The sequence below is a fragment of the Frieseomelitta varia genome, unplaced genomic scaffold (genome assembly GCF_011392965.1).
Source record: "Frieseomelitta varia isolate USP_RPSP 00005682 unplaced genomic scaffold, Fvar_1.2 scaffold_937, whole genome shotgun sequence".
Classification (NCBI taxonomy): domain Eukaryota; kingdom Metazoa; phylum Arthropoda; class Insecta; order Hymenoptera; family Apidae; genus Frieseomelitta; species Frieseomelitta varia.
This window is the reverse complement of record NW_025110742.1, coordinates 272,336-299,325: the sequence shown is the minus strand read 5'-3', so window position 1 is coordinate 299,325 and position 26,990 is coordinate 272,336. Positions and strand designations below refer to the sequence as shown.

Sequence of the window (26,990 nt, the reverse complement as noted above, 5' to 3'; positions counted from 1 at the left end):
TAAATTAACAATAAAAAATTTATTTTCATTTTTTATTTAAGTAAAATTCTAATCAAATAAAATTAAACTTTAGATAAAATAGATTAGATTTTATTTCTTTTGGTATAAAAAATTTATTTAACTCATGTTCCATCATTAGGAAATATTTTTTATATATTTGAATATCTAATGAACGATATAGAAATAATATTTATTTCCATTTATTGAAAATAAGTTTAAAATTCTATTTTATGATATGAAGGTGCATGAAATTTTTCGATTATAATTTAAATAGAAAATAAATGGAATATGTATTTTTTATAAATAGAAAATATATCTTTATGAGCAAATACTATAAAGAAATGTATAAAGTATGTATATTATAGTATATTACAGTTCTGTAGTAATTTCATCTTGTGGTCGGAATCCGAGAATTGTAAAATCATCAATGAGGTATTCACGAGCAGGTGACCAGTCAGATAAAATAGTATAATTAGCAGCCTCTGTACTACTTTGAAATTCCCACTGAGGATTTAATTCACGATCGAGTCCATTTGCCTCGCATTCATCTATTGCACAAGCAGATTCTGTTAATGCTGCACCAGTATTGTAATTATGATTAAAAGTGGCAATGGCAAGTTCTTGAAAATGTGTATTCGAAGGTTTCAGTCGTTTTTGGTTATCATATACTAATGGAGTTGTTTGTCCTATACTAGATCCATTTGGACTAAGTTTCTCATTATAAACTCCGGAACTATTTTGTCCAAGACTGGAGCTCACAGGACTATCTTTTACATATCCAAGACTGGAACTTGCAGGACTGATACTTGATTTGTCGCTTGCTTGAAATGTTGAAAGTGGTACATTTGATTGGAATGTAGTTAGATTGGTTGGAGTGGTTCTTGGTTCATAAGGCTGAGGTGATTGTGTGATTGTTACTTGTTGTGATGAATTCATTTGGACGGATGTTGTCGGTTGTTGCAAAAATGTTACAAGTTGAGCCACCTTGAAGTACAAAAAGTTGTTTTTTATAATTTTTATAAACTTTTATTGGTTTATATAATTTTATTTAAAAGAAATTCTTTTTTTTTCATGCATATGTAATTATTTCTTCAACGTGCATGACTCACCAAAGTATTTTAGAGACTTGCGTGAAAAAAAGTAAAATTTAAAATAACAAGCTCTTTGGAATTAAACTTTTTTTTTGGAAGTAAATGTTTTTTATAATTAGTATTGATTGTTTCGAATATAATTAACTTACTTCGGGTGAGCTGTGCCTTTTATATCGTCTTAATAATCTCTCGGCCCATGAAAAAAGTCTTTGCCAATCATCTGGAGGAACAGGTATTTCATCATCTCTCTTATTAATAAGAACTAGTATCCTTGCCAAATCACGTAAAACTGGTCTGCAAACCATAATTATAATAAAGAAAGAATATATCAATTAATAGCTAATTAGTAGCATAATTGTACCTATAAGCTTGTATTCCAACAGCACCATCTCCATTATTTCCAGAATAGTATAATTCTCTAACTTGTCTCCTAGTATCATTGAGCATGGAAAGAAACGTGTTACCTTCTCCTCTAAGCATTGCAAGATGTTTTAAAAATTCTCTTCTCTCTGCGCTAAAATATAAATGAAACCATATATTTAATACTATTCACTTTTAATCATTCTTATAATATATTAACAAATCAAAAATACCTGTCTTCAAACTGCTGAATTAATTTAGCAGTTTTTTTTTTCCTTCTATGTACAATTATAGCTCCACATAATATTATCAGAATACATATAGTTGCGCCAGAAACAACTCCTACCAAAATGGCTACTTGACTTCCAGTAAATCCAAACATATACCCCGTTTCTTTACAAATTCTTCCCATATATTCATCTCTAGTTGACCAATCTGCAATATGGCCTGGTGGACAAGTATCAACACAAGTACCTTGATGTAAAAGAACTGCACATCTTGCACATATTCTATCTCTACATCTCTTGCAGCCACCTTCTCCTTCAATACATTCTGTAATCATAGAAACAGTGTAATTTACATTTTATTCTATATAACAATGAATATTTATGAATTAAATAATTGAAGATATTTAATTAACGAATTTGTTGATATTATTTAATAATACGGTTGATATTAAAATGTTAATTAATGATATTGATAGATATATAAATTAGCACTATAAATATTTTAACAATTAATTTTTCATATATCATTATTTTAAATAATTTTATTAAAATCTATATTATCAAAACATATTGTAAATTAAGCTCAATGTTCTTTTATACTTCCAGAATAAAATGTGCCACTTTATGAATCTCGCGTAAGAGGGATGTAAGAGGAACGTGCAAATCGAATGCGTTGTTCAGTAATCCATAGCCTGAAGCTGTGCCCCAAATGCTTGACATACTAGCTAAATATCAATATTTAAATATATGAAATTGAAATTAAATACATGAAGATATACATATAATAATCCTAATTATGTTATTCTAATCAAAAATATATTTACATATGTGTAATATATTGTAATTTCGCAATTTCATTCCATAGTGCAAATGTTAGTTTTGCATTATGTTGTATGGGAAGTCTATACAGTTTTAAAATTTTTGTTTAAATTCAAATTATTTTAAATCGCATTACTTATTAGATGATTTTTATAATTCTTATGATGATATGGATTCTAAAGAAAAAGAGCAATGACTTGTAATAGAATGAAACAGAGTCATCGTATGAGGTAAACCTATGTGGTCTGCGAGGGCCTATTAGCACGTATATGAGGAATGCGGTTGTTGGTTTCTTGATTACGTGTCCGATCTGTTTTGTAGGATAGTGGAAGGATCAACGATCACATTCTCCAGGTTGAGAACATTATCTCGTATCCATTTGTTCTGTCATATTCGAACATTCTAACTTTAAATTCTTAAATTTATTTCATCCGATGTAAATCTAGGAAATTTAAGATAAGCTTTCAATACATCCAGAATATAAAGATTATATTAATATTATTTTGAGATTTTTTACATGTTTAACAATGAAAAGATTATAAACTTATATAGATAAGTTTAATTAGTAATGGAAAATACTCTTCTACTATTAGCAACTACTGGATTAGCAAAGCAATAGAAAATATTCTTCTACTATAGTCGTGCATAAGCCGAATAATAAATATGTAATGAAACAAATGAAACTTACTGTAGCCTAGAATTTACATATCGATTCTACTAATATGTAGTTAGTTAATTGTTTCGAGCATGTGCAGAAACAATGTCGAATTTTGTCGATAACTATGATTCAATTATCAACTTCAATTCAAATAAGAAGCTTATTGAAATATAATGTTTCTTTAACTTAAAACGTTTAATCTATAGAAATAATCTATAGAATTAATAAAATGTGACGTATTTTAATGTCAATATTTAGATGTGGAGTAAAAAGGAGTTGACAATAAAAATTACTTTTAAATATCACATCATGCAATCTGGAATAAAGAAAATCAGAAAAGTTAAAATTGATTCTAGTATTTCCAGTTTCTCTGGAAACAGATCTTCAGTTTTTCGCTATAGAAATTTAAGAAAGAAATTTATACACGATATACAAATGATTACAAGTTGGAGCAAAGCAAATTTTTCGTTGATTAATACTAAAGGATTTCCTTATTTAATTATTCAATTTTCTATCTATATATGAATGGTTTATTCTGTCTTTAGTTTAATCTATTTTAAATATAATGTTTATATTTAACACTGATTACGATTTTAATTTCTGATATTAATTTTAATTTGTATTATTCTTTTCATTTAATTTGATTTTCTTTGTATCTTAATTTTTATTGATTTTATAACGGTGACAATTACACTATGCAAATTTTTAATAATTGTTATAAATTCTTTTATACACTCTTATGATCAAATGTTCCTTCGCATATTCTAAAATATAAATACAAGTTGAAAATAATAAAATCAACAAGATAAATATAAAAGAATGTTATTCCTTTAATTAGGATGAAATAAAAATTACTAAAATAATAAATAAAGAAAAGATATATTTAAAAGGGATTGTGATGTTAAACGTATCACTCGGTGACATATCCGTGGAATTGCGATAAGGGAGATAGGTATATGCCCTCAATGAATCAACGTATACTCCACCTGACTAGCAGGAAGTACCATTACTGGTCAGGTGAAACTTTTCAACGATCCGCACATGGCATTCCCCTCTTGTTGCTATTGGTGCACTGCTCGTAACATCAAGTGTTGGTGATTTACCTTGGAGAAGGTTCTCAACTCTTCAAAGATCAATTATATATAATAATAAAGTAGCATTCGTCTAAAATCAGCTTTTTCCCTTACTTCCTTATATTTCATCTTACTATTCATCTTATATTATTACGTTATAATAAATAATTGTAATAGCAATTGATTCCATATTACGAGCTCAGGAAGAATCAATCGCAAGAGATTTCAATTTTACAGTTGAAAAAAGGCAATGATTTATTTACTTTCAATTCAAATATATTTATATATGTTAAATGATACAGATAATATTAAAAAAATATGTTAAAATATTTGAGAAAAATAGTGTAGTGCCTATTGTAGTTTTCGAATTGAACACATATTCCTTAATTAAACAATTCTCAAAATGTTCCTTTCAGAGCATAAATTTTCATTTTCAGTAAAATCGTGAAATTTTTCACAGATTATCCACAACTATACATATACACTTTCACTCGTAAAGATTGTTCGATTGTATTCGAACGCAAAAATTATAATATAGCCTCTTGCAAACGAAATTATCGCTTTCTAACATTTTTACATCGAATGTTCTGTGGTTTCTTAAGATTTTTGTCGTATAAGGATAACAGATATTGTCACCTACAGCTCTTTACTTTCACAAAATCGATTTTGCAACAATTTCTCTGTTAAAGAAAATTATACGGTATTCGTTTTAATATTGCTACATCACGCTGAGACAATCAATAATGTAATTATCATTTATTTTGATTTTCACGAAACCTTTTTCTAAAGCCATTTTCTAAAAAACCTTTTTCTACCTCTGGTAGGAGATTACGCGAGTTAAACACCTGCGAGAACCACTTGAATAAACTTCCTTGCTGAAAAGAACGAAAAATCGATTATGAAATTGTTGGAATGTCACCAAAGGAGTTATCTACATACATATTAATGAGAATCACTGCAAGGACGTTAAGAGGTCGGTAAGTTAAAGCAATAAGTCTATTGCGAAATTGAAACTCGTGATACACAAGATTGGTGAACGCGAAGACATTTTCGGATGCGCGAGGGAAAGTCAAAAGAGTAAAGGTGGTTCTCGATTTTTCAACTGAAAAAACCGAGTGAAATAATTAATTTATACACGCTTAAATTCAGTTAAATTTATTTATCAAATTTATTTATCTCAACAAGATAGACAGAATCCAATTAAAATAATAAAATCCTAATCAAATTAACAAAGTAATCAAATTTAACTCAGAAAATTATTTAGTTATAACAGATTTCATTCTTCTCATACCAGATGAAATAAATTTAATATAGGATGATTTTTAAGTCCTTGCGTGACTAATAAAATTTTAAAAAATTGTCTGAAATTATATTTTTTCCCGTGGATTATGTAATTAATAAGTGGATTATGTAATAAATAAGTTCGATTAATCCAAAGCTTCAATTCAAGCTTCTATTAAAGAAAAAAAAAAAAAAAAAATGAATTGTTATTTATGTTCAATAGCTTTATACTTGAAGATTTCGTGCAAAAGGAGATAAAATTTTCTGACGGACCTGATAATTTATAATGTTCAGGATACATCATCGTTAACGCCTAACTAAACAATTGAGGGTTCTAGGTCTAATTCGCAGATGATTTATCCCTCTTTTCAGTCATTTTGGCCTGCATGAAATCTATTAAAGCAGCCAATTAGCACGAAGGAACGGAGTGTCGTGAAATTAACGAGCACAATTGATAAATGGAGCCGGATAGCAAGCAGATGCTCGTGACCGGCGCGTGCGTACGCGCGTTTATGCTTCTAATTTGACATAAAATGCGTAGAACAAGCGGTACCGTGTCAGCGCCTTTTCCATAAATATCCAAGAATAGCCTTCTAGTACATTACGGCCATTTATTGACGATCACTATACGAATCTTAATCGTGCGATGAAAAAAATTTGTCTTGGTGATAAAGAAGTTTGAAGAGCAGAGACAGAAGTTTGAATAAAAGGCACAATAAGTTTCACTTATGTCGTATTATTCGGATAAATGCAATAAGTTATTTTTCATTATTTAATCTCTTGGTCTTCCAATTATCCAGAAATTTATTTACGCTGTCAAATTTTTCGTTTTTTAATAGATATTGAAATATCCCCAATTGCTGAATGAACAATTATAAAATTAAATGTTATTAAATGTTATTAAATGTTATTAAACGAATGAAATTTCATTTATACTTCCTGACATAGATCTATCCATTGTGTGCCAGTGTTCTGCAATAAAGATATTTTACAAAGAAGTAACACATCATTTTATCGTGATATACACATAATACATACATAGGTAAATCTGATATACTAATTAGAATTTCTATTAAGGAAATTCATGTTGTAAAATGTCGAACTGTTGTTATATGTATTTTACTGACATGTACGACAAGTTCACTTATGCCACTATATTATCGCACAAATGCATTACGTCACTGGTGCATCGCTTTTGTTCAGAGAGAACCGACGATCATCGTCGTATGTGTGTTCATTTAACGTAAAAAGGAAGAACTCTTATATGCTTAAACCTACTTATATGCTTGCACATGGGCATAATTAAGTTACTGCCAATTAAATTTTTATTCTTCGATTAAACGGATGATTAATTATCATTATGTAATTAAAATGAAGAAGATTTTTAGATAAACTTCGGAGAAGATGAAAGAGAAGATGAAATTTTGAACATCTGTTCAGTGGAATAAACTAATTAAAGTGAAATTCATTCTGTTGATCGATTAAACGAATTATCAATTGAAATTAAGATTGCAAACTTTTATCACTTCCTGATGTGTAAAATAGCTTAAGAAAAATAAATCGCGGAAGTAATTTTTTTAACTGTGAAAATGATTTTCTTTTATTTCAAATTAACTGAGAGTCAGATAGAAAATTATATTATATTATACTAAAACTATTTTATAATGTAAATCTTGTTAATTTTCATTGGATCAGTTTATGGTAGAATGAACTGTATCGTGTTATTTGGAGACAACGTAAAACGCACTTTCATGAGAATTCGCATCAACGATCGGTGAACATTGGGAGAAAGTCCTGGTCGCCTTTTATATTTCAGGCTAACAGTTCATAGAACTACAATTTACGGTTTTCCTAGTTACAAAATGATCCGTATCTTTATACCTTAACCGATTATCTCTGGTAAGAAACGTAGTTTACGCAATTTCGATGTAACTATAAATTTACATATTAGAAACTGCATCGTAATTATTGGAAAGGAGCGTGCTTTTTCGCTTGAAAAATTTCTCGTCAGAAGAAGAAAAATTGTTTTTCTTTTCTGAAGGCTACAGATTTCATCATTATTTTTTACATGGAAACAAAAAATCAACTCAGTTGATTTCATGTTATCGAAATTATCCTTTGATTTCGAGGCTAACATTTATATTTTTCCGGAAACTTAGAGATATTATTTATCACGATATTAAAGTATTAAAATATCAAGAGCATCAGCAAAAAATATAGGTACTTATCATATTTTTTCTTGTGATCTTCTGTCGCAGAAAAAAAAGAAAGCTATTATCGATTATATACAGAAAGCAACGCTAAAAGTAACTCTCTCTGATTATTGCATACGACATGTTTGAATTCGTTTTTGGTCAATTGGAGAAAGAGAAATTGTCATTTAGCTATGTGAGAGCTTTCCACATACCCACGGCCAATTTAGCTATCTAGAACGACAATCTGCATCATTGCCAAAGTAGGAACCGAGTTCTCTCTCCTAAACGTTTCCTCGTTGCGGAATCCGTTCCCGTTTTGCAAAGTGGAAGTTCCTCGGTCACCGTGTGACAATCAATGTCTGAACCAGGAGAAACTACATGTGAAATCTTCAACCAGACTGTGAAATACTTGGTGGATTGATGTAATTAAACACTGTCACGCCATTTAAATTGGAGACGATGCTAATTACTGGCTGCATTTTAGAAAAAACGTATAAAAGCTTCTGGCACAATAACCGTGTACAATCATCTGTAGAACATAGATCTGACATTGTTACTGTTTTTTGCACTGTCGTGAGAATGGTTTAAAAAAGATAATGGAGAAAAAAGAAGGAGTAGAAGAGATGAAGGAATTATGTAGATATTAACGAGTGTATATCGCAGAGAATATAGATGTGTGGAAAATAGAATATGTGAATTGTTTCTTCGTTAGTTTTATGAAGATATCAATACTAGAAAGTGTAAACCTGCATTTAAGAGATTAAAATGGAAATCATGTGAGAAAAAATACAAAGAGATGCAGGTATATTATGCATCACGGAAAATCTCCAAAAATGCATCATAGTAAATATATAAAATTTCTACGAAAAATTGAAGATTTAAAATTTGTGTTTATGTTTTATGCCTCTAATAATTTAATTTAAAAAAAAGATTAAATCAAGAAAGATAGCATTGATTTTTTTAATACCATGTAGGCGCATACTACATTAATCTCAACACTAGCAAAAATACATAATTACTTAGAAATTAACAGGAATTAAACAATTAACGAATGACTTTTATTCTTGCATTCGTAGAATAGTGGTTAGATATAGTTTCTCTTGGTTGGCTAATCTCGATATAAAGTGATACTTTGGAACTTTCGGATTTCTTTGGCACGAAAATGACAATATTACTGTAGCACCAGGAAGCGACCAAATTCTATCGGAACCCTAATCGTGTCGTTGTAGTCGACTAGCCTCAATTGAATGCTGCGCGCATGACTCGAATATAACAGTATACCATGGAGATCTCACCGTTCAACTATCATTTCAAAATAACAAAATCTATGATAATTATCTTCGTTTATACATCTCATTTTTGTTTAAAGAGCAATATTCTTTGAACAATCATCCGTCCAATGAATTTTTGTCTAATTTCTCATCCAGTGAACAACAATTTAAATATCGAAGATGCCTGCTTATCGCTGTCAATTCTTCGATTACAAAAAGAGAAAAAAAGGATGGTCTTTAGTTTGATCGAGACAATTTCGAAAAGATGAAGAAACCTAGATAGAAAATTGTTTCATCTATAATATTTCCGTTTGCTTTTAGCATTCTGGAAACATTCTCGATCCATGCGTCACGTTACTGCACATTTATCGAACGATCACAGAGAAGGATAGATACATTTTGGGTCCATTGACCGGTATCGTCACCCGAGTTTCTTCTGTTTGTACAAATAAGTAACTGTACATCGGGATTTACTTGCGTGGTCCCCGCGAAGCGAACAGTCTCGACGCCACGAAAGAGGGAAAAAGAGGCAGGTCGCGGACCGAGAATTCATTCTCCGAGAAAACCAGTCATTACGTAACTTAGTTAATGCCAAGACCTATCCCGGCACCACACAGAAATGTACAGTTATAACTCGCGGCCTGATCCCGTGAAATAATAATAAGTAAAACGTAAGCAGAGAGAGAGAAAGAGAGAGGGAGGAAGTTAAAAAGCAAGAGAGACATCGAAGCCAAGAAGGAGAACCTCGTGCATTGTCGCGTGAAATGCACCGGTGACCTAGCAACGTTGTCTGCATAACAATGAATCCGCATCCCGCTTTATGATTTCGAATTCATTTTCCTCCGCTAAGGCTATTCGCCTTATACCACACAAGTTACGCTTGTCGTTAAATCGAGAAGAAACGCACAGGTGTAAGCTTGAATGGCTTGGAGGTGAAAAATTTTATTAGCTGATTTGAAACGTGTATATATACATATTAACATAACGAATGCCTCCTTCGACTAGCCAAGTAAATTAAATTCTAGTCTTGACTCGATTCATATCAAATGATTTGACTAATGAAACCTTGATGGAGGTTTCAAATGTTCAAATAAAAGAAACAAGTTCACATTGGTATTGTGGTCTCAAGTAACTGGATAATGTGTAAATAAATGTAATTCTCAAGTGCTAGTGAAAGTAAAGTCTTGATACTGTAGGTCAAAAAGATAGAATGAGAAGCTTCATATGCATTTTCTAGTAAAATATTGTTATGTGAAGAATTTGAAATGAAAGAAGAACGCATTTCTTAATGAACGTTCTTCCATTCACACGACACCGTTACACGTATACAGAATATCGGTTAAACTGTACTTTCAGATGTGGGTAACGATTTTCAGAATAGACTCACAAAAGAGAATCGACTTGTAATCTAAGATATCGTTTACATCACAATCAAATTGTATTTAAACAATCGATGCGATTCCTTTTGATGAAATCATTTTTCTTTTATTGACAATATTAATTATAACTATCTTTATAATATCATTATTAATTGAAAGGTAGATAGTTAATTACAAACGTATAACATATTTGAAAGAAGATTCAATTTTTAAATGTTTCAATCGTTCCAAATTAATTTTTTACTTTTAATTATAATTTTGATCTATTTAACGTTACGTTCTCCACTAATTGCAGAAAAACTGCATGTCTTTTATCTTACTTCGTAACATTTTGATCAAACTGAACGAATAACACTCATTATATAAAGCTGAGTCAAACTGAATGAATCACATTAAATCTAAAAGCTGAGTCAAACTTTATACTGAATTACTAAATTTGATTTTATGTTCCACAGTTATTAAAGATATTAAAATGGAATTGTCTACTGTTATAGTTAACATCAAAACTTGGCTCAAAAATCTATCTAAACTTAAGTAAAAAAAAAAAAAAAAAAAGAAAATCGAATCGAACAAATTTTTAGAATAAATTAAAAAAATTCTTTTTGCAAAAATTCGAAGTAAACGTTAATCTATTTTATCGCACGAGTATTGTATTACGAAACTGTTCTCAGCGAATTAAAGTTCTTTATAACAGGTAACGAGATAGACGAGGATAAGAGGAACGGAAAATGAAGCGGTGGACAGAAGAAGGATGCAGATGTTTCACTGACGATGAGTTACCAGAGCCGAGACGGAAGTTGTCAGGCCGGATGCCGATAGTAAGACTGCCTCGGTGCCTTGTAAAAACCTGCATTTGGACGATAAACTTGCTGCTTTTTTTAAAGGGGAGTCACCGTGTCGTACATATGTCAAATTCTGTATCCTCATGTTCCACTACCAATGTTGCACTTCGTCTCTGACAACTTTTTCTCACTAAACGTATATAACAGGTGCAAATGTTGATAATTTAATATTCAAGTAAAGTAAAATGACAATTCATATTTTACTTAATTTACATTTCTACACTATTTTCTGATAGATAGAGTGATATCTCAATTATTTTATTGTATTCTTTTTGATCCATTAAGAATTGAAGAGAAGATTGAATATTCTTTTTTTTTTTGTTCAGAAATTATTAAAACATTGTTGCAAACGCAAATATCAGTAATCAAACATAAAACATCAAGACAACTTCAAATAATCCAATAATTGAGAACACCTGAATGCACTCTTGTCAGCACTGTATTTGCACAAATACTGTGTATGAAATCGATCATGAGATAGATCAATCGTTAAAATATATTTACATTGTTCACTTGTTTAACTTGGTTAATTTATATGACCGTACAGCAGGATGAAGGAGAAAAGAAAGAATTGTAGACTATATAGCTTCTAGCTATACCTGGAAAATGCGGGTCTTGTTACGCAGGTAGTTACTTTGCCCTACACACCAGACTCTGATGGATCAAGCTAGTTTCGTGGAAGAAAACGGTACTTCGGAAAATCAAATGGGAGTTCGGTGCAGAGACTACTGTTGCCACTTCCCTTTCTACATCCAGTGCTCTCCATCGAAAAAGTCTAGATTCCGCTTACCTACGGTAAGCCTGCCTTCGGGATCGAGTATAGTTCTAGATAAGAAAGGCTTCCACCGCTTGACCTTAACGAACCTGTTAGAACTCCAGTTAGAAGTTAGTTGGCTAGTCTTTTGTTTGATCGTCGAGCGATGATTAATTGGAAAATTGGGAAAGTAATGCAAGTGATACTTTTCTGTCTAAAAGAGAATATGGAAAAATATTTTTACATTCGACAAATGTAATTACGTGTGTATCTTGCCTGTTTTTTGGTCTGATTTCTAGATGAACATAAATTATTCTAAACGAAATTAAATTATTAATTTCTATTTCAAAGAACTGTGATAATACACCTAAATATCTACAGTATTTATAATAATACTACAATTTAAAGAGCAATCATTTTCTTTTTGATGTCATTAATTGATACAGACGATTTTAAACCAGCTCAATAACGGTGGTGATTCAATATATTATTCTTGATTCGCAAATTATGTTCAAATGCGTACGCGTACTTCTTTAAGATTTAAAATAGGAGTTCTAACCTGATTGCACCGGGTATGTAATTTCTACAGTACTGATGCACGTAGGTAATAATTGTGTAATTAGAGTATTCATGGTGGTGTAAAGATTTATTTATTAATGGAACGAATATTCATAAAAGATGGAATACAAGCAGAATAGACAAGTGAATTTATTTCAAAGTGAAAATATAAAAGAACAACAATTTATTCTGAGTAGAATACTAGATAACGCGTTTTAGTAATTAGAAATTTATTTTGATCTATCGTCGAATGAAAATTAATTGTTTCTATAGAAACAATTATAACACAGATTTACAATTTCATAGTTTAATAAATAGCAAGAAATGTATTAATAATGATTGTGTTAATAAAATAGAATGAATGAAACCACAAGAATTTTTATTTTTGTGCGAAACTTTTGAAAAGTAAGTTTTGCTCTATTAACTAACTTAATGAACTTGAATGACTTATGAACTTTTGAACTGATTTCTATCTGTGTGATGTAATTTATGTATTATACCAGTTATGGCTTAATATAATCAGGTAATAAATATCACTGAAAAAAGGGATTGTTTTCCAGGATTACTGCGTATTAAGAACGATTTGTAGAGCGTGTCAACGCATATGAAACAACAAGTATATGAAACGATGCATTGAGTCGCACATGATTCTACTAATTAAAAAAGCTCCGGAGTAATCTTTTCATCTAAATGATAGCTATGGTACTATATTAAGCACGCTTCGCTCACAGGATGCCACCGCTTATCGGACTATCAGTGATCCACTGGTGGCACGTGTATATGATAGAAGACTAAACGTGTGATGCTAACCCCGGACATGCTCGGTAAATTAGAGGGGGAATAATTTTCCGACAAGAGAATGAATCATGGTGGTGCCAAGAAAGTACATTTGCTCATTAGTAGACGAACTGTTGCAAAATTTTGATACAAAACACATATATCGAACAATCGTAACGAATATTTAATCCACTATAACGATTGTTTTATTTTATTTGATAATGATTATAGTATATTATTTTATTATTGCAATGAGCAGAGAGTCACCTAATGCGTACCCATTACCTGAATTGTTCTTCCTCAAATTCTTTTTTATTACTGAAATACAAGAGGTAAACGAGCTACGAGATATGTAAACAAAAAATGTAGAGATTACATCTTACTTCATGCGCATCAAAGAATCAGCTATGATTAATGTAAGTTTTTTTATTCAATTTCTAATTTAACAAGTTTCATGTCTTTATGAAACTGAAAGGTTTGAAGTAGGTTTATATATATTTACTGTATGATATTGTACGATAATTATTGCATGGATTAAATCGCTATTTTTTTAAAACTTGTTTTGCAAAATTTCTTTGCGAAAATTTATTATTATGATTGTATACTATACACAATTAAAATATACTTTAAATTGTATACTTCATTTACTACTTTATATTACTGAACTAAAATAATTCACGATCGAATAAGAATTTTATATTTAATGATATTATCCTTTGCACTCTATTTCATTATAATTATTTAGTATTAATAAGCATTTTTTTCAACTTTACGTAACTAATTTTTTATTTGAGAATTTTGCATCATCATATTATAACATTAGATAAAAATTGATTATATCTGATGAAATAGTTACGCGGTATCATTTTAAGAACCGAGACTTTCATTGGAACAGTGACGTTGGTGTAGGTGCAAATACTTTTCGTGCGTACCTTTCACTAAACCTCGGTTACTTTACATGTTTTCACGCATTACTCAAAAATTCATTGCGCTCCCTCTACGTTCTATGTAAGTGAAATGTAAGTATTACGATCATACTTCCGCTATGAATGAAATTTACGAGTAAAATTATTAATAAAATAATTAATATACGAAATATCAGCGATACTAAAATACTAAAAAATATAAAAAAATATAAATTTTTATTGTTCATTATAGTAATTAAATGTTTAATTGCAATATAATCGCAATTAAATTGCAATATAAATTGTGTCACATCTCTGTACACCAAATAAATAACATTTCTCCGAAAGAACCTCACATTTAGAATTGATAAATGTTAACTCGAAGAATTACGAAAGATTTGAACATTATATGAAACGAACAACGAATTTCTATAATAATATTTAATCTTTAACCAGTTAAGAAACAATAAATTCAACGAAAGTTACAGGCTCCACCACTTAATTGATATGTGTCCAGTGAGAACAATTAGCATGACTAACGAACTCAGAATGAATAACGAGATCGGACACTAAATTTATTATTTATCATTCTGTAGGTAACTTAATTTCCGTTCAATTTATAAACATATATATTTTTCATGTACTTGTGAATATATATTTATGCGCAGGTGAAATTATATTATATTATATTATATTATTGTAAAAAGAAGATATATACCTAATCATACGTTGCTTAAAAAATTGCTAACAAATATATTTTCAAAATTATCTCGGTTTTCTGAATGATCCACGATATGTGACGGATTAAAGTGAACATTTTCAATGAGCAGACATGTATGTTAGAAGTGACGGCAAATGCCACAATTTGCTTCTAGAAGGTTTCATAGCACTTCCATCCTAGAGCTATACCTTTCCCCTACATCTACGCTCCTGTGTACCTGGTGGTGCTCTGTCCTGGTCAGGGCCGATGAGCACAGCCTTCTCTAACCTAGAGCCTGCACACAACCGTATTCTAACTACGTAAAAACGATCTTCGTCTCCTTTCACTTGCACAAACAAGCCAAACATCGGTTTAATCTCCTTTGGCTTGATTAATGGTACACTTCTATTACTTATTATCTTATAATCTTATATATAATATATACTTTTTTTTCGGTACATAATCCGATATTATTCAAATGGAATGGTAGGAATTTTTGTAAAATTTTCAAGTAAATGACGATACTAATTGTATGACAAGAATTAATATAAAATTTATATAAGCAACGTTGTGATTTGTGTATAATTTCGGGTAATTGTATGCTTTGATTAGCGCGCTCGAATTCGCTCGGTCAATTTGAGATCCCTTAAATTTTTCCTAAAGAGTTATTTAAAATTAAAGTGAATTGACGTCCTAGTTCAGTTATGAAAGCAATAAAAATTATCTTTAGTAAAGATATTTAATCTCTTGTAAACTGGTCAGATTTCAATTCTTTTTCTCCAACATTCTTCACGCAAAATGACAAATTATTAATTTTCTTAAACACTAGAAAACTCTTACGGAAACATGATAGTAACTCAGAAGTACTTACAAAGATATTTATTTTACATAAAATTATCAAAAATTTCCATGTTACCATAATATGCATTTTTGAATTAAAATTTTTTTTGTTAAAACTTTGTTTTTTTTTGTCATATTAAATTTCAAACAACTGATTACAAGTGATTACTTGAAGTTTTTCTGAATATCGAAAATATATCGATATCTTAAGTTACGCGAACTTCGATATGGCGTGTATGTATATCTATTATTTCAAAATTAATTATTTTTATGATGCAAGCGTTATTTTGTGAAAATAATTATTAATAAATAATTCAATAAATAATTATTAATAAATAATTCAATAATTAATAATAAATAATTCAATAAATAATTGTTAATATAACAACACGAGCACTAAGGAAACAGAGTTGATATGAAAGGAGGATTTCTGGTATAGTACGCCTACGAAATCGTAAGCATTGTAAAACAATTAACTTCGAGATGAACTCAGTCACTGTTGCGTTTCATATACAATGAAAAAGAGTATGTTTCATAATATAAGCATAGTTACATGACACAAGCTAATATCCGAATTATTTAATACATAAATAAAGATTCGCTAAAAAAACACGATTGAAAAAGTAATTTTGTACTTTGTACGATATGAAATTTATATATACGAGAATAATACTCAAATTTTTTGAATTTACTAACTTGTATGCTATCGAGAGATTTGACGACAAATCAGGGCGCCAAAATATTAAATGTCAAGAAATAACATAAGTATGTAGATTAGGATAACCACGTGTGTTTGATATATGAGACACCATTATGCAAGTATAGAGGATTTTTATTACCTTGTAATTCGTTGTCAGCCCGTGTATAATCCAGAGTATAGAAAAGAAGTACTACACTAAACTTCACTAACATTAGTAAATTACCCATTTTGAGTCGACATAATTTCTATGTCGATGCGAAAGTCACAAAACTTCATGAATACTTGAACACCATACGAACGTCACTACGGAACACAACCATCTCTCACCGCAGTCAGTAGCATACTGAAGAAGCGAATCCTACTAGAAACTAGAAAGTGGGAAGACTTTCTCGTTCCCTGACCAATGACGGGAAGATTAAAACCATTGATATATCGGGAATAAGACATACAACATTACGTCTTTCTTTAAATTTCAAGATGGCGCATGGAGCGCAACATACGATTTCCCACTTACACGTTCAAATTTTATTTTATATGTAAAATTTTTATTTTCTTATAATTTATAAGATTAAATTGATAGATACATTTTAAATAATATGAAAAGTAAAATAAAATAGATTTATTTTATTGTAATATATTTTTATTAGAAGAATATTAATTCATAATATGTAACAAAACAAAATATTTGCTGTTATACACTACAATTCTACTATTATAATTTAAATATCAAAATTAAGAATAAATAACTGGAAATTAAAATTAAATTTGCTTACACGTGATTTTTTACACTTTTTTTCTGAAAACGATATTATGTTACAGGAATTACAGTTTTTGTAAAATTTCGTGTCTTCCGTATTAAAAATATTTTTCATTATTTCTATCTTTAAATCATTTTTGATTGAAATAAAATTACTGAATAAAAGATTCTATATCTATTTTCATGGTTGATTCTTAATATCTTCTTCGCGATATTATGTTTTATATATATATATAAAACACCTAAAATTATACATTAGTGCAATACGTAAGAAAAAAATTATAATTCATTGGTATCTTCACAATACAAAAGTGTATATTTTGGTTAAGGATTTACTGTATTTAAATATATTTACAAAGATTCGTTTTAGTACGCTTTATATAATAAAAAAAAAAAAATTAAATATTACGGATTAAAATAATACTATCCTTTTTGTGTCATGTACATAAACATTTGTATTACGCAATCGAAATTTGCATGCTCTTTATACGTAATACTTCCTTATTTTGTTTTGATTAATGGAATCAAAATTAGTACGAGAATTTTATTCCATAGTCTTTTTTTTAAATTTTGTACATTCATATTTAAAGGGCCATTTTGAAATTGTCTATAGTTATTCTGACTCGTGACTTATACCATGTTTTATTATTTATTATATTTATATTACACAAAGATATATATTTAACTGTATTATTGTATCGACTTCAAATACATTCCGCGAATTTTGTTCTACTATTCTGACATTACTAAATAGATTAAATTTGATACTTTTCTTTTTCTATTGATTACTAATATTAAACCAGGTCACAGAAAATGTATAAAACTACAAGTGGCTTTTGAAAGCAACATAAAAGCAAGAAAAGAAAGAAAACCGAACAAAAAAGAGGAGGAAAAATACGGAACTAAATTAGACTTAAGAAATAGGCAAGGAATAAAAATACCTATTAATTTTTTAACATTACATAATTGTTTCTTTGCTACTTTCAATTCGCGAACATTACTACCGTTACCTCTTTCATCATATATCACGATGTGACAATTTTATTTTACAGATTTATATTTTACACAAATTACTTAGGCATTGTGATATTCAAATTTTTTGCGCATCAGTGTTTTAAATTATCTCCGCAATTTACAAGCCAAATGAGTTTAGCATTTATACAAAACAGATCATAAAACATTTTGCCGTGTCACTTTCAAAATTTGTTAAATGTTAATATAACTATGCGTACAAAGAGAATTCTAAAATTCCTAAAACTTCTAATAATATCTTGATTCATATTTTTTTCCACAAATAGACTAATATGTTTACAATACTATAGTGGAACCATAAAACTGAACTGTACAGAAGTATATAGATAGTATGTACTCTATGTACGCAGAGTTAGATTTAAAGAAAGAATATATTGGAATTATTCATCATACCATTCTATCCCGAAATATTTTTGTATCACAAGTATTAATATTACAATTATTCATCTAAGATAGAATTTTGTTTCCCTTTCATACACAATTGTATAATATAAGCGTTTTGTTTACAATTTAACTTTTTTTTATTGAACTCAATAGCAGTATTTTTTGGCTATTTGTTTCTTTGTTTTTTATTTTACAAAGATTGCCCTTCATGTAAAAGTAACGAACTATGTCTGTAAGGAGTTTAAGAAGAACCCAGATACGTTTACTTTTAAATTGTTTATCACCTTACGTTAAAACAGATAAACTATTTAAAAGTTCTAAATAAAATGCTTTTTTACGGTCTTCGAATTCTTTTTACAAGACATTTGTTACTATATGTTATATATGTACAAAGAATTTTTTTCTTTGACAACTTATTTTTTTTATCTATATAACTAACTTTAAAAATGATTATTCTTGCCAAACTTTGAAGAGGAATGGCAACTCTTTTTTTTTCGCATACTTGCTGATTTATGTGTATATATGCATGTCCATATACACCTTTCTTTCCTACTCAAATTAATATTATGTACATTTTATTCTATATATTTTTATACAATTTTCCTGCTTTTTACTATTTCTCCCTGATATATCAAGAGAATCAATATTATCAATGTTCGTATATTTGTTATTATAAAAACTCGATTCTTTTATATTGTTATAAAATTTGATGAAAACGACAATGATGATAATGACGGTGCAAATGATGATTACAATAATATTAATATGAAAAAAATAATATAAATCAGTAATAATTACCATAAATTTTATAATAAGTAGCGATTAATTTAATCACTAAATTGTATATATACTATCAAATCTTAATCACTGCTTTCACACATTCATAAATTATAGTATACAGTAAAGTTATAATTGTCACATGTCAGAAAAAGAGAAGATAATATTTCCAGAACAAATGTCCATCTTTTTCTTAGAAATATAATATTAACAACAATAATTACAATTATTACAAGTGTTCTCTTTTCAAGTAAACATGTGAGCTCGTTCTCTTTAAATAAAAAAAAATGATTTCAATGTATAGTTATAAAATAGACAAGGTTAAGAAATAAAGGGAAATATTATATGAGCGAAAATCTATTTTATTTACACCTACATAAGATTTATATGTCACAATTAATCTTCAAAAAATTATAATAGAAATAAGTATTGTTACACTAAATGTACTTTCCCGCAATAAAGAACATAACTACACATGCTTACTAAAATAATGATTCTTAAAAACAAAAAAATGTCTTGTAATATCATTGAAATTGTATATAATAATATAATAATTACTTTTTCCATATAAGAACTTTGTTATTTACAGATGCTTTCTTACATTCACAGGAGAACACTTGTCTATATGTTTCTTATCCACACTTCTTTCGAAACGCGTCAAGAATGTTCAAATTCCATTAATTTAATTGATTAATAATCCATTCCATTTTATATACACACATACAACTTAGGAGAAATTCAGTGCTTTTCATTCTTTTGCCGAATTCTGATTTTTTGTTCAAATTTTGGTACAATATGCCCTATATTTTATTCCTGCGTACATGATGTTTTAGGGAAAAATTTGTAACGTTTTCAAATTTCATAAACATTAGTAAAAAAGCAAATACTTTTTTGATTAACATTGTTCCTCAATAACGATTCGTCTATACTACAAATTTTAAATTAAAAAATCTTCCTTTTACATTAGGTCGAAAAGGCCACTGTTCAAGGCCACAGGCCAAGAAAATTAATTGAATTTAATTAACGAGAACTTCCACTTCTTCATTTCCGTTAATTTCCATTTTCATTTGAAATTCTTAAGACAGTAACAGCATTCTCGTTTGAACATCTTGTACATTGGAAGATATTTCTGTCGAGCATATTGATACTTCGTGTATGTAAATTACCATACGTCTGTCCTTTATACATTTGACATTTATACTTTCACACTTCAAACACACTTATGCATCGAATGATGCAAAGCGTAATTTTAAAACGTCTCAAAAATTTTAAATGCTGAAAAATATAAATTAATAATTAGACTTGATTTTTCAACAAAGATATTGATTATGTATAAGACACAGTGAACAAGAGATTAAAGTGTTAAATATTTCTTATAATACATATGAATTTATATATAGATGTTTTGTTTTACGTTTTGACATATCCTTTAATATACTTTTTTTATAAATAAATGTGAACATGAATTTCTATGATTATTAATCATTATTCGGTGCTCCAAATTAAAGCCATAAGTTGTAAAATAATGGACATAATTTATTTCATAATAGCCTATACTGGCGAACTCACCGAAGTTTCACGTAACCCGATGAAGGTTGCACTTCGGTATATACTGATTAGTATCCAAGTGCCAACCTTTCGTTAATGCACAAGGATAATGCGTAACAGCTTTACAACCGCGTTTAACGCAACCAATATTTGCTCCTGTTAAGCCACAAGAGTCACATATCGATTTTGCTGCATCCCATACAGCTTCTTGCAAACCTGTTACTCTTCCACCTGTGATATAAATCGATTTTTTTCTTCAAAATTTTATAATATATTTTTGTTACTGTAATAAATTGTAAGAAAGTTGTTTTTGTTATACCTGCCATGTACACTCCGGCTGCCCAAATGGCACATTGTTCATGAAGCCACACTTCCCAACGTTGTTCTTCTCCAGGGAGTACGGTCATTCCAGTAAACATGGCATTGGTATTACTTTCAATGGAATTTCTTTTCTTTTTACCCATTTTAGCAGTGAACTGATCAGCTAAACCAGCATACCTCAGACTTCTTTTATTCTTACCACCTTTTTTCTGTTCCGTGGTAATCTCTTGTTCATCCGCCGACAGAATACCGTCTTCTAAACGTTCTTTACCAATTAAATATGGCCCAAATAAATCACTCAAAACGCCAGCTGGAACCTACAATTTGAAAAATATTATTTCTAAATATTCATAATTAAAAATTGAGTTAAAAGATATTAAAGAAAAAAAAAAATATATTATACATACAGTGTATGTTCCAGGTGCTATATGTGGTCCAGCTAAATTAGGATGTGGCCGAGCAGGATCCCCAGGTATTACAGAATGAGGACCTTGTTTACAAAATACACAAATCCATGTGGAATCTGTTGTGTGCGCGTCATAACGCGATGACAATGTTGAACTAAAGAGACCCGCTCTACTGACTTTACCTGTATAAAGTGTAAATTTTATTTATATTTGCGAATTTACATAGACATATATCTAACATATATTTAAATATATTATATATTTGTATAAACATATATTTAAATTTAAAATACACACCTCTATAGTCTAAATCGTTTTGATGACTGAGTCTCTTACTTCTCCCCGCATTACCGTTTCCAATACTTTTTCGTTTTTCTTTACTTTTCTCTTCTTCTTCTTCCCGTGGAGCATTAACTACCTGAATGCTTAATGGGCTGTCCCTTGGACCTTCAACATGAACTACAGGTCCACGAGATCTAATAGAACTTGCATTTGACCCAGAATCGTATGCCATTTCTCTTATTCCATCTACCTTTGCATTTTTTTTAATCTTTTTTGAGGCGTCCTGTTTTTTTGAACTCTTAGATATTTTTCTTTTTTTGATTTCCTTTTGAGGTATATCATTACCGACAGTTCCAAAAATATTTTCAGATGATCTAGACATCTTTCGTTTACCACCTTGTACTTTAGTCTTTTTTCCTTTCTTTCCAGATATTTTAGTATCGACTGTAGATGAAACATCAGTAGGATTTATATTTGGCGTTTCTTTTGCGTGCAATACATTATTTTCTAAATTTTCGACTTTAGTTGTGCTACCGGCCTGAAGTTCAGATTCTGTAAGATCTGATTTTGATTCTTCCTTCTTGACATCTGTCTCTGTCTCAACAATACCGGCAAACATTTTTTCGAGTTCTGATTCAACTTCATTAAACGGATTCGTATTATTTACAGGTTTTGGACTTGTTACTTTTGAAAGTTCAGCAGCATCATCGCTAGATTTTCTTCTAACCCTCTGATTCGATGGTGTCGAACTAGGAGGTGTACTTTCACTACTTCTCCGCCTTCTAATAGGTTGATTCTCTTCACTTGTTTCTTCTACACTTTCTACAGCTTTTTCAGATATTCTCTGTTCTGTTGTATCAATGTTGTCTTCTAATTTTACAACTGGAGTTGCATTTGTTGTTTCTTCTGGTATTGATTCACCTGTTCTAGGTTCTGTTGGCTCTGTAGGTTCTAATTCCATATCCTCTACTTCTGTTTTGGAGTCTTTACTAAGTCGTACAGGTTTCTCTAGTTTTCTTTTTCTGCGTTGTTTAGTATTATCGTTAGAATCGTCATTACTAAACGCCGGAGATACTACTTCATCTTCCCTATTTGGAGATTTCGATTTTTGTCTATCAGGAGACATACTTTTGACACTCGATGTATCTTTTTCTTCTACTGGCATTACTATAACAGATCCAATATTTTCTGCACTGCCAAGTTTTTTGTTTCCACCTTCTAATTTTTCTAACAAAGAATCTACACCCTTTTTGCCTCTTTTTGGTAAATTTTTAGGTGACCTGACATTCGTTTCTTCGACTTTTCGATCTCGTTCTGAAGACGATTCTCTTTTCGGACTATCTGTCACATCTTTGTCCATTCTAGAGGTAAGATTTACAATAACAGGTAAAACATTTCTTGGTACTTGTGCAATAACACTTAATGTATCTTTATTTTTTGTAACTTCAGGTTCTTTTTTTTCCGGAAGTACCCTTTCAATTGTTACACTAGGTGGTAAGTTTATAACTTTTTGCGTAAAATTATCTACATTAATTTCCTTAATTTTATCATGAACATTTGCCACTCCTTTTAAATTGCTTTCAAAGTTTTTTACTGTTATTTTAGGTGTTGTAACTTCTTTAGTTGAAAGTGAAACTGGTTCACTAACAGAATTGGGTGTTGGAACTGAAGAACTAATTCCACTATCAGATGAAGTTTCTCCATTCAGAGGTATTGGGGGAGAAATAATATTTCCATTTCTGCTACCCTTATCAACATTCCTTGCAGTTAAACTTATTGGGATGTCTTGAGGTACTCGAGAATAATTCTCAGGAATAATTTCGGAAGTAGATGATAAATCTAGTGTACTTTGTGAACCTGGTGAGTTTCTATACTGACTTTGGTTCTGCCTATTATCTACCAGCATTTGTAAACTGAACAAAGGATTCCCTGGTGTATTGGCTGGTGTAACAGTTTTTGATGGAACAGTTGGTGTATGCCATGTTGGAGGTGCTTGAGTATGTGCAAGTTGTGGTGTAAGTTGTGATGTTATATGAGATGCTCTTGCCATAGATGGATGTGTGTAAAATCCTGCTGGACTCAATGCAGCACCTGATAAGGCTGTTGGATGAATGTTTAAGCCTGAAACTAAGACAAACATTTTCAATATAAAAAAATAATATTTATATATCATTTTATAGTAAAAATATTAAATATATTTTTATTACCTTGACTCTGTGCCATTGTGAGATGATTCCAAACTGTCTGAGGTGGAGGTGTGCCCACCGGAGGTCGGCTATGACCCGGATATTGTCCTGACATTTCGAAATCCTCCCAATTACTTAATATTGGTTTGCAAGTACTTACAAAATATGCGTTCTTTGACTTATTTATCTGTTCGTCTGAGTAAGATTCACTTTTAATACTTGTATTCTTGACATTCAGAGATGAATGTACAAAAGAAAGATCTGTATTTTTCTTTTCATATAGAAGCACTGAAGTTTTATTGTTCAAATATTTATCAACAGAAAGAATACTTTCTTGCGCTAAGTATTTATTTGGTACACAATTTAACTTTGTTTCTAAATTTTTACATAATTTATGTTTTGGAGCTTTAAATAATGTATTATCAGTTTTTAATTTAGAAGATAAATCATCTAAATCTGAGAATTTTAATAAACCATAGTCTATTTCCTTGTACTTTGTGTTGTAGCAATTCTCTATGTTAAAGGAATTATTTGTTTGATTTGAAATAGCACAGTTTTTTAAAGATACTTTTGTATCAGTAAAATTGTACAGTTTCTTTTTATCTTCACTTTGTTTCTTACAACAACCTTTGTTATCTTTTTGTTTTTTTACTAAATTAAGTGGCTTGTCTTCTTCAGAAGCACAAAAAAGGTTGTAAGTATCTTTATACTGCTCCAAACTTTTGGACAAAGTCTTGTACTGTGTAATATGTGATTGTTCTGACAAGCAGGGAATACAATCAATTTTATGATGATGATCAATTTCCTTTTTTGTATCAGATAAATTTTCACCTTTGTTTTTGCAAAATGAATAAGTGGCTATGACTTTGTTAGTATTTAATAAATTAGTTGGTTTTATTTTATTATCGTCACTGTGACAGGTACTATAACTTTCCTTGTGATTTTTAAACACAAGTTCTGAAAATTCTGAGAAACATTTATCAACTGTTTCTTTTTCGATATTAGAGTTTGCGATCTTGTTATTGTTTATTGGTTGTATGAAATTTATGAATTGATTAACATAAGTTAAATCTAAATCAGACACACCTATATTTTCTTCCTTGTGACATAAATCATATACATCAGACACACCTATATTTTCTTCCTTGTGATGTAAATCATATACATCAGGCACACCACCATGTGCTACCAATTCTTGTATGTAATCCCACTGCATGAAATTATTTGATAGCGCCCATTTTGGCGCAACTTCAAGTATAAATGGCCCTGTAAACAAACATTTTTACTGAGAATTAACGATTACATTATTTGTCTTATTATCAAATGAATTTTAAAAGTTAAATAAAAGAAAGTCGTGTAATAATATTTTTCTATTCTTGTGATATATTATATGTCAAAGAAGGGCTAAAAATTATGATTGCCATTGTTGGAAATAATCCTTATGTTTTGACAATTCACACCATAATACTGATTAATATTACATATACATTGATAATGTTGATGTTTATTTAATAAATTATATAAACTAAAAGTTTTGATTGTTTTTCCATGTAATGTGCATCTATAATCATAAACATTCCTAATTTCAAAAATTATTATAAAAAGATATTTAAACATCTAGTTTCTTTATATGAATAAATAACTGAATGTTTATTTCTTGTTAAATTAATAATTGACATAAAAGTAAAATATATCAATAACGCTGATACTGATAATAACTAAACATAGAACTAGTTGACAATAAATATTTTTTATGAATTTATATAAGCACATAAATTTGTGAAACATACAAAATTTAAATACTTAGATACGAATTTATTTGATTCTAAATAAAAAGAAAAGAAATCTTTTCTATCAAAATATTTCTATATAATTTATATATTTCGCAAAGCACAAATTTTTTCTGCAACAGGGTAAGTTTGTAGTTGTACTGTTTACATCTTTAAATAGCATTTGCCTTATATATTTTTTACCGTATTCAATGTTATGTATGAATATTACATTTCAATAATTTTATATTTGCATTACAATATAGCATTATAATAATCTATGACTATACCAACGTGAGAAGTTCACAAGAAAGGAGGAAAAATATTTTTACTTGTCCAACAACAGCATAATTCCAGTTCATAATTGAAAGTAACCCTTCACAGTATTTGAGCCAAATAAAAAAAAAAAAGTACAAAATTTATACAAACGATTCGATATTTGTTAACGGATTTTAAGTACGTAATGATGAAAAATCACAGTATAGTTGTCAGGGTGTCAATGTTGATGGAAACAATTCAAAAAGCATCAAGCCTTGTCCATTTCGAAAATGTTTCATCGTTCGATTCGGAACGATACGTATTTTTAAAAGAAACTGTCACAACAACATCGGCGTAAAATTCTAACGGTTTTACACACGGGCACGATAGGGGGGAAAAAAATAACACTGTGTTCCCCGGAGCCGACGTTACTCCCCACGAGGGGAGCGATGGGCATGCGAGTGTAACACTGTATATCCCGATTTGCTGATCCAACGGCGTGGTAGCAGGACACAGTTCGTGTACTTTTTCGTGAATTCCAAATGGCACGCAGTATGCGTAAACGTACCGCACTAGAGCACGCATATACACGAAGAGAGAGCACCAAGTTAACCAAGCTGTGCATATACACCCATGGAAAATACTCAGGGGCGCGCACGTATGCATACATATATGAATGACGTGCGTTCGCGTGTGCACACGCCTATGCACGCACAACGTGCGAACCGTGAAAAGAAGAGACGTCTAACTCCCGTGTGGGATATTTGCACACAACGAGAGACAACGCAAAACATCGAGGCAGAGATGCAACATCAGTGTTTCCCCACACCTGGACAGTA

General features: G+C 30.0%; 2 protein-coding genes across 2 annotated transcripts; both read right to left on the bottom strand.

Moving 5' to 3' along the window:
- Window positions 1-283: 283 nt before the first annotated feature.
- On the bottom strand, window positions 284-16,806 carry LOC122537897. Its single transcript, XM_043671549.1, has 5 exons — window positions 16,570-16,806; window positions 1,685-2,003; window positions 1,453-1,605; window positions 1,241-1,385; window positions 284-984 (listed from the first exon to the last, which is right to left on the bottom strand). Exons 1-5 carry the CDS (start codon window positions 16,655-16,657, stop codon window positions 370-372), a joined length of 1,320 nt encoding a protein of 439 aa, XP_043527484.1. The 5' UTR covers window positions 16,658-16,806; the 3' UTR covers window positions 284-369.
- A 2,918-nt stretch (window positions 16,807-19,724) lies between these two features.
- LOC122537898 (uncharacterized protein CG5098-like) lies at window positions 19,725-26,942 on the bottom strand. The gene is given in 8 exon segments (XM_043671550.1): window positions 19,725-20,655; window positions 20,950-21,159; window positions 21,248-21,566; window positions 21,657-21,838; window positions 21,954-24,065; window positions 24,146-25,390; window positions 26,591-26,693; window positions 26,695-26,942. Coding segments are annotated over 7 exon segments (4,287 nt in total). The 5' UTR covers window positions 26,818-26,942; the 3' UTR covers window positions 19,725-20,655; window positions 20,950-20,956.
- Window positions 26,943-26,990: the final 48 nt, after the last annotated feature.

What these genes read in the sequence shown, in the direction of transcription:
- LOC122537897 (XM_043671549.1), bottom strand. Translation starts at nt 16,657, where the DNA reads ATGGGTAATTTACTAATGTTAGTGAAGTTTAGTGTAGTACTTCTTTTC. An exon ending in ATTCAGCAGTTTGAAGACAG is followed by an intron (nt 1,606 to 1,684) that starts GTATTTTTGATT and finishes TTTATATTTTAG; the next exon opens with CGCAGAGAGAAGAGAATTTT. An exon ending in AAAGGCACAGCTCACCCGAA is followed by an intron (nt 985 to 1,240) that starts GTAAGTTAATTA and finishes TTGTACTTCAAG; the next exon opens with GTGGCTCAACTTGTAACATT.